Raw genomic sequence first — 8,442 nt, forward strand, 5'->3', positions numbered from 1 at the left:
CATCTAGGTCTAAGTAGATAATGTGGACAAGAAGGTGAACAACTAATCAAAAAGAATTAAAGATCAACAACACTTCCGTATAATTCTAAGAGTGTGATTCTAAGTATATATTTTTTGGTATATGTACCGTCGGATGTTCAGAGTTATTATTCCGACTAATTTGAATCAAGTCGCAGGATATAATCCGTTAAACTAACAAAACTTTATAAAAAAATGTTTAAAATTGTCGAAAGAGCCCTTGCAACTCTATCCCAGCCCCTGCCAGCAACTCTAAAAATATTTAAATTTTTCAGAATTTAAGAATCTTTAGATAAAGAGGAAGAAGTTACGTATAAGCAAATAATCAGAAATCGAGATATAATTAAGTCTATTTATAATTCCAAACTTTGCAAATGACAACAAACTTATTAATTATCACACATTTCTTACTTAATTAATCAATAATTAAAACTTTCACTTTCTTCTTAATTTGGCAAGCTAGTTAAGCAACTTCTTGATTTTTCTCCACAACTCTCACTCCATTAGCAGATCTAAGCACATTGGCCTGTTTTGCAACAAAAAACAAAACGACCCGGTTTTTATAAATTATACTATACAAAATGACTAATTAGTAAAATTAAATTGCATGCATTATGAAATAAAATAACGACCTGTTCTTCTGTGATCTCAACAGCAAAGCCATCAACAATGACTAAAGAAAGTGTTTTGTTGTAGCTTCCATGTTCAAGATTGTTTGACAATAGTTCATCATGTTTTCTACTTAGGTACACATCCAGTTCATATGCTCCTCTCTTTGTTCTAACCATTAATTAAGTTCATACAAAATTGTAAAGAAATTAACAAAAACAGCATTATATATCATAATTATCTATAAGTATACATATATGATTGTAATTAAGTACTTACGTACCGATCAGCTTTAAGGCGTTCATAATGAGGATCGTAGTTCATGAACACAAAGTATAACTCGTTTCTTGCACTTCCCATTTCACAAATTTGATTTCTTTACTTTTCTTTTGGTTATTGAATGATATGCAATATATGCTTTTCACCTCTACCTATTTATAGTGACCTACACTTTATAATTTCAAATATATTATTTTTTTCCTTTATGATTTTTAAATGGCAGTGTATTATCTACCCAGAATCAGCCCGTTTGTAAAATATACTATAGTTTCATAGTTTTAATATATATATATCATAATCTTTTTGATGTTGGCTAAATATACACATAATCACTTTTGAAACTGATGTGTTATGATTTACAATCTACACCATTGATTATAAAATGAACGTACGTAGATTAAAAAGGTACAATTATAATTAAATTAATCTACACCGTTTATATTACAATGAACGGTGTATATCGTAAATATGACCCCCTCAAAGAACTTGAGGAAATCTACATCCGTAATGATATTATATATATATATATATATCAGGTGGGTTAATTATATACGCATAGGTGTATAGCTTCTCGTCACATCAGCTTTAAGTTGATTGCGATAATATTTAACAAAAGTGGAAAAGATGATGAAATATACTACTCCCTCCGTCCTATTTTATTTGTCCACTATACTATATTTAGATGTCCCAAAATGATTGTCACAATTGTATTATAAACACATATGTTCCTCTTTTACCCTTAATGTTAATGGTATTATTCTTGCATTTGTGTTGGCATTTAATGTTGTTAGTATTGTATTGACTATTTTTCTTTTTTCAATATAGTAATTCTAAATTAACTCAAGAATTAAAAAAGGGTACAAAATGAAGAATTATTAGCATTTAATATTTTCTTAATATGTGTGATATTAAAAAGTGGACAAATAAAATGGGACGGAGGGAGTAATATATTTGACAACCATACGTTGAACGGGGTAGATACATTTTCCCATTTAATATTTTAGATTTATTCCTTTAAGACATTTAAATTTTATACATAGTTTATTAGGATTAACTACTACCACCTCTTTAAATTTGGTGGAAATTATTGTTTTTTTCTGAATCTTAAAAAGATATTAGTATCTCTCTCCATGATTTGAATGAATGTCTAAAGTCAAAATCAGCAGTAATAAATAGTATTCCTCTGAATGTCAATACTAAAAAGAATTGATATTCTAAAAATATATTACTATAACCCTAACATAGTAACATGCATCTAACTGGGTTTTTGATATTTGGGTGCCTCATAGGCACCCAAATTTCCATTGTTGTGCCTCTTTTGGAATTAATTCCAAAAGAGTGCCTGGACCCACATGTTCCGCATTCTAGAAATGCGGAACATGTGGTGTTCCGCATTCCTAGAATGCGGAACACCACTAATTTTGACCCAAATTAGTAGTGTTCCGCATTCTAGGAATGCGGAACCCCACATGTTCCGCATTTCTAGAATGCGGAACATGTGGGTCCAGGCACTCTTTCGGAATTATTTCCGAAAGAGGCACTTATCCGGAAATTTGGGTGCCTTTGAGGCACCCAAATATCAAAAACCCCATCTAGCTCGGTTGCAGTGGGTAATGCAAGGAAGAAGCAGCATGAACCATTGAAGTTCCCGCCTAGGGTCTGTGGCTGACCTTACAATAATGTAAACCCACTCCACACGCTTGCATATGTGACAACAAGTCAATCCATACGCTAATTCATTAATTTAAATATTTAATTATAAAAGTTAGGAGAGAGATGATATTGTATGGTTAGCAGGGAAAGTGAAGGCTTGTCGACCATTAGGTGTTCGCAAGCAATTTGTGCGATAGTCCGATGATTTAGCATTTAGTGTGAATCTCTTAATTACTTCCTTGACTTATATCTAATGTACCACTTGGGGCATAGCTAGATTAGATACCCTTTTATTTTGTCAAAAAAAAAATACCCTTATAAATCCTAATTAATAGTATTAAGGATCGAAACTTCTTTAATATAAGTACATGAAATGTTATAGACAAGTTTCAACTATTAGACGATATTTTTGAACTTTTTTCATATAGATTAATTTTTGTTCGAATCAGAGACTCTTATAGTACAATTAAACAGTCTTAAATATTTACAAAAGTATTTTTTTAAACAAGTTTTTTTTTCATTCTAATTTTAAACTGGATCATAGAAACCATTTTAAATGTAGAAATCCAATTAAATATGCGTAAAATAAGCTTATTTGTTTTAGGATGGATTACAGTGAGCAAATCCCGTCGAATTAATCCTTATGCAGTTATGCTCATCCAATATAGATACATGCACATTACTCCATAAACTATAATTAAGCTCATAATGAGTAGGTTAAGTAAAGTATGTTGTCGCTGCATGTGAAGCTGCTCTACCCAGAGCTGTGATTGGATGATGGGCCAGCAAAGCAACCATCACCGTATGTCTACGTGTCAAACAGAAGATGATGATGTGGGGGACCGTTTGAAAACGCTCAGTAAATCTGGAAGAAATCAGAGCGTGTGCTAAATTTTGTTTTATTTTTCTGCCATTTTTGGTTGGTGTTTGGAAGTTGAGAGAAGAAAGTAATGAGAGCAGATATTTGATTGGTGGCTATTTTTAGCTGTCGGTCACATGGCATCAGCCCAGAGACCAGGTCAACTGACATTTTATTGTTTCTGGACCAACCCACACGTGACAATCAGACACATAGATTTACAACACAAAACAAACGAACAAAAGGATCAATTCACCCCCTCAACTTGTCACAAAATATCAAATGAGTCAGTTTCGCCGCCTTTGGTACAAACTGACCCACAACTTGCGTATTCGTATCAGAAAAACTCGCAACTTGCGTTTTCGTATCAAAAAAATACGCAACTTACGTTTTCGTATCAAAAAGACTCCTCTAACATAAAAAGAGAGTGGATTAACTAATTATAATTTTTAAACCTAATTAGTCTTAATTTAATACTAATTAAATACAATTAATCCTAATTTAATAATAATTAAATACAATTAAACCCTATTTAACACTAATTAAATTTAATTAAAATAATTAAATCTAGTTCCAACCCAATCGGAAACCCCTGCCCCCTACCGACCGCCGCCTACCGAAATCTGTCGCCGCCGTTCGATTGTTCATCCCAAAAGAGATGAACAGACCTTGTTCGTACATCTTGGGATGAACAGACGTTGTTCGTCCACCTTGGGATGAACAGATCTTTCATCCCACGTTCTAGGTCGGTGGTGGAGGTGGAAATGGAAGCATACAGCAATGACCGGAGGACAGATATTGGCCGGAGAATGAAGAAGAAGAAGAAGAAGAAGAAGAAGAAGAAAAAGAAAAAGAAGAAGAAGAGGAAGAGAAGGAGGTGGAAGAAGAAAGAAAAAAAAATTCCTAAATTTTAATTAATATTTAAAATGATTATTAAATTATAAAAATTAATTTAAGAGATAAATAAAATATTATGGGTCTTTTAAACTTTTTCTATTTTTTACGGAGAATGTAGTTCACTTGCTTGGATGAGAGTTGGGAGGAGTTTTTTGATACGAAAACGCAAGTTTTGGGTCTGTTTATACCAAAAACAGCGAAAATGACTCATTTGATATTTTCTGCTAAGTTGAGGGGTGAATTGATCCTTTCTTCCAAAACAAACTCACATCTATATAAGAAAAGTACATGTTGCCCCTTAAACTTGATATAACTGATCAATTAGAATCAAATTTATAAGTTTTTAAAACGAACACCATCTTTGATATTTTTGTTTATTTTACCCCTTTAGATGAGGTGTCAGTGAATGATAGAAGAATTATATATAAATTGAAGTTAAAATATTAAAAATTTATTAGATAATTTTAAGTTGAAGGGGATAAAACAAGCGATAGTACCAAAGTTCAAGTAATTTTTTTAAAGCTATCAATTAGCCTTAATTGATTGTCTGTATCAAATTTAGAGAGTAATATATACTTTTGTTGCATAGCTATATATTCCTTCTCTCTAATTCTCTTTTAGCCTTTTTCTTTGTGTCCATCTAAATCCCTACGTCTTCAATAATTATCAATTTTAACCCGAGTTCATTATATTCTATTTTATGAACGAATCTAGATAGTAAATATAAAGTTCGAATAAGATGTATTGAAATTAAATTTGTAATAAAAATAGTTAAATATAATTGAATGTGGCCCGAATTGCTCTAAATTCAGCTCATAATTAAATAGGTCTAGATAACTGTGGTGTGTACCTAACATTCATTTATTTGAAAATAATTTTGTGAGTTTTAAATTTTTACATATCTAATTATAAGGTTTGCTAAATAACCAAATTATTTAATTTAATAATACACTTTTTTGAAAAAAATTATTTGGCAGTGTCGTAATAGAAGGATTTTTCAGCATAAGAAATCCTCTTTGATGGAAGTTATTTTTCGAGGTTTCATTAACGCGTCTTTCTTTAACAAGTGTAAACATTCTTCTTTTATTCATTCGGGTTTAAATTTGTATAGAATCCGTTTTTTCTTTTTTTCCGAAGTCATAACCTTGATGGCATAAGTGTGGAGTCTTTGCCACTTCTTGTTATTCATCAAAAAAAGAGCTAAAACAGAATCAGACGAAAATGCTACAAGTCAGCTGCAAACCGTGTGCTATAGTATAGCTTTATCACATGTTGCATATTCTTTTAACATGATGGAAAATTACATTCTTAGAAGTAAGCTGATAAGATGCCAAAGATTATATTTGTCCGGCCTCTTCAAATTATACATTCCATTGCTTCTCAAAATGAACAGGGTTTACAATAATGTTTATTTTAATAATTTAATTTTTGATTAAATCAACTAAATAAATTAAAAAATAGAAGGGAACTATATATAAACAGTGAGAAAATAAATAATTGACTTTTAATGTATGAATGAAGTATTTTTTTTTGTGCGGAACAAAAAAAGAGTAATATACATCATATAATAATGCTTTACAGACACCACTTATTATTAGTAATCCAGAATTAAACTGGAATTAACCAAAATCTGCCATCCAAATCAACACTGTATAGATGTGCTCAATATGCTACTTACGTACTAAAAACATAAAATTAACTCACTTGATAATTTATTTATTAATTATAACATCTCCAAAATACTTCAATATATGCTGTATTGAAGGCCTAGCATCAGGTGACTTGCGTTTGCATGCCAAGCCAATTTCCAAAATCTGCAAAGCCTGTAGCCTTTCTTTTCCCTGCACTGCAAATTCGAAAAACTCAATTGCACCACTTTTAATTTCTTCTTTCCTTTCAATTATGCAATTCACTGAATTTGGTGCTCTTGCTCCTCCTAACATATCCAATAATATTATCCCAAAATTGTAAATATCACTCTTCTGAGAAAATTCCTCACTATAACCGCATTTCGGTTGCTTATTTTCCGGTGTATCGGAAACTTCCTCGAACTCGGCCAGCTGAGCGAAACCGTAATCGGACAAGCAAGCGGAGAAATTGGTGTTTATCAAGACATTGGAGGCTTTTATGTTACCGTGAACATTGATTTGCATATTCTTTTCATGAGGAGATTGTGTGTGGATGAAAGAAATTGCATTTGCTATGTCTAGGCCAATCTTTAACCTTTGCTTCCAATCCAAGGCAGTGTGTCCGAATTCTCTTCCACCTTTATAAGACAATAAAAAGGGCATATTATCATTAGTTCATTAACTAGAGAGTTACCCTTTTTTTTGTATAGACATTTGGCCAAAATTAAGTAAAATTAAAATTGCTAATAGAACTGAAACTGAAGTTGTCACCGACTCACCGGACTACAAGGTATCGAGTTTGAGTTCGAAATGATCAAGAAAAGAGTATTTTATGTCGTTTGGCTCAAAGAAAATTTTGAAATAACAGAATAAGAAGATTAATAATTGCATGTTCGAACGAAACAAAGCAGGGAAGGACCTCCCTATGAGGCGGTCCAAGCAACTGGACTATCTTTAAAAAAAAAAAAAAAACTGGCTTCCGAAAGGGATTGATGCCCCCTTCCTTTCACCGTTGTGCATGATATATTTTATCTAATGAGAGAATTCATAGTTTTATATGGTGAACCAATTTATAATCGTCAAAAGTTATTGATAAATAACACCGCAACATAAAATAAAAACTCAAAGCTCGCGAGCTATAGTTAAATTTATACTGAAATCATCAATAAAGCTAAAAGTTAGGTAGTTTAAACACAATTAAATTCAATTTATATAAATAAATATCGTATACGAATATATAAATATGTTGGAATAGCTATATTAATTAATTAGTTTGATGAAGATTAAAAAGTAATAAGCTCACCAGAAAGCAAATCAGCAAGGCTTCCCATAGGATAATAATCACAAAGAACAAACTTGATCCTCTTAGAATAAAGATAAGCACTCACAGGAACAACAAAGTTACAATTTCTGCTAATATTTGCCAACTTTTCAACTCGTTTTCCAAACTCACGTCTGCCAACACTAATTTTTCTAAACCTCTTAACGGCGTAAATTTTTCCTTCAAGCAAAACAGCCTTTTCCGTCATACCTAAACGGCTCTCTCCCATAACGGCAACGGAAGCCCTTAAAACCTCCCGTAAGGTTAAGTTTGACGACTCAGTATTAAAGTTGCCACAAAAAACCAAAGGCAAATCATCAATAAAACCGACTATACAATCTTGATTAGAGTATTCAAGAATGGAACCAAATTTGCAGCTGTTGTTGTCTCCATATCTCAGATTAGGGCTCCATCTTGGTTTTGCTTCAAGTGCTCTAGAGAGCATTTTCTTGATTGTTTGCTTTTTTTTTTAAGTTTTGAATGTGTAAGAATGAAGAGGGATTCTATAAGTTTGCATTTTTGTAAGAATTATTATGTTCTTTTGATTGGGTAATTGATTGTTGGAATTATTGTCATAATAACTAATACAAAAAAAATTATTTACTTTAGCAATTGTTTTATTAAAAAACAATTTAAGAATGTCTTTTACAATTTAGCACAAAAACGTCTAATTTATTATTTTTAAATATTTTTCAGCCCTACCGCCAAAAATAACATCATTTATAAAAAAAATTAACTCTAGAATAAAAATGTCAAAAAAAATAAAAGATTTATTCTTATGTTAAGTTAAAACATGCTTTAATCACTAAAAACACGAAAAGTTAGGCATTTTTTATGCAAATACCATATTTCATTTTGGTGACCAAATTTAAATTAATTCGTTCTGGTAATTAAATTTTAACTTCATTTTTAAAAGATGATTTTCATGCAAAAATATATGGCAATTAATTTTTGCTTATTTTTATCATTTGGCAATTGTTTTATTAAAAAAAACCTCCCAAACCTTTCAAAAACGGTATGCCTATCCTAATTTGACTAATTCGTCGAAAATCTATTCCATTTTTTTAAAAATCAAAAATGTTTTTTAAAATTAATTTATTTAAACTATTTGGCATTCTAATCAGCAACTCCTTTTGTTTTGCTCAATTTTAAAAGAAATTTACACATTTAACTTTATT

General features: G+C 31.1%; 2 protein-coding genes across 2 annotated transcripts; both read right to left on the minus strand.

Annotated features, from left to right (window-relative positions):
* Positions 1–340: 340 nt before the first annotated feature.
* LOC126678225 (subtilisin-like protease SBT2.5) lies at positions 341–1,044 on the minus strand. The gene is made up of 3 exons (XM_050373131.1): positions 911–1,044; positions 651–798; positions 341–544 (listed from the first exon to the last, which is right to left on the minus strand). The coding sequence occupies exons 1-3, from the start codon at positions 985–987 to the stop codon at positions 482–484; spliced, it is 288 nt and encodes a 95-aa protein (XP_050229088.1). The 5' UTR covers positions 988–1,044; the 3' UTR covers positions 341–481.
* Positions 1,045–5,895: 4,851 nt separating this feature from the next.
* LOC126678983 (probable inactive receptor kinase At3g08680) lies at positions 5,896–7,788 on the minus strand. The gene is made up of 2 exons (XM_050373918.2): positions 7,247–7,788; positions 5,896–6,581 (listed from the first exon to the last, which is right to left on the minus strand). The coding sequence occupies exons 1-2, from the start codon at positions 7,707–7,709 to the stop codon at positions 6,028–6,030; spliced, it is 1,017 nt and encodes a 338-aa protein (XP_050229875.1). The 5' UTR covers positions 7,710–7,788; the 3' UTR covers positions 5,896–6,027.
* Between the last annotated feature and the right edge of the window lie 654 nt (positions 7,789–8,442).

Source organism: Mercurialis annua, linkage group LG4 (assembly GCF_937616625.2).
Source record: "Mercurialis annua linkage group LG4, ddMerAnnu1.2, whole genome shotgun sequence".
In the NCBI taxonomy this organism is placed as follows: Eukaryota; Viridiplantae; Streptophyta; class Magnoliopsida; order Malpighiales; family Euphorbiaceae; genus Mercurialis; species Mercurialis annua.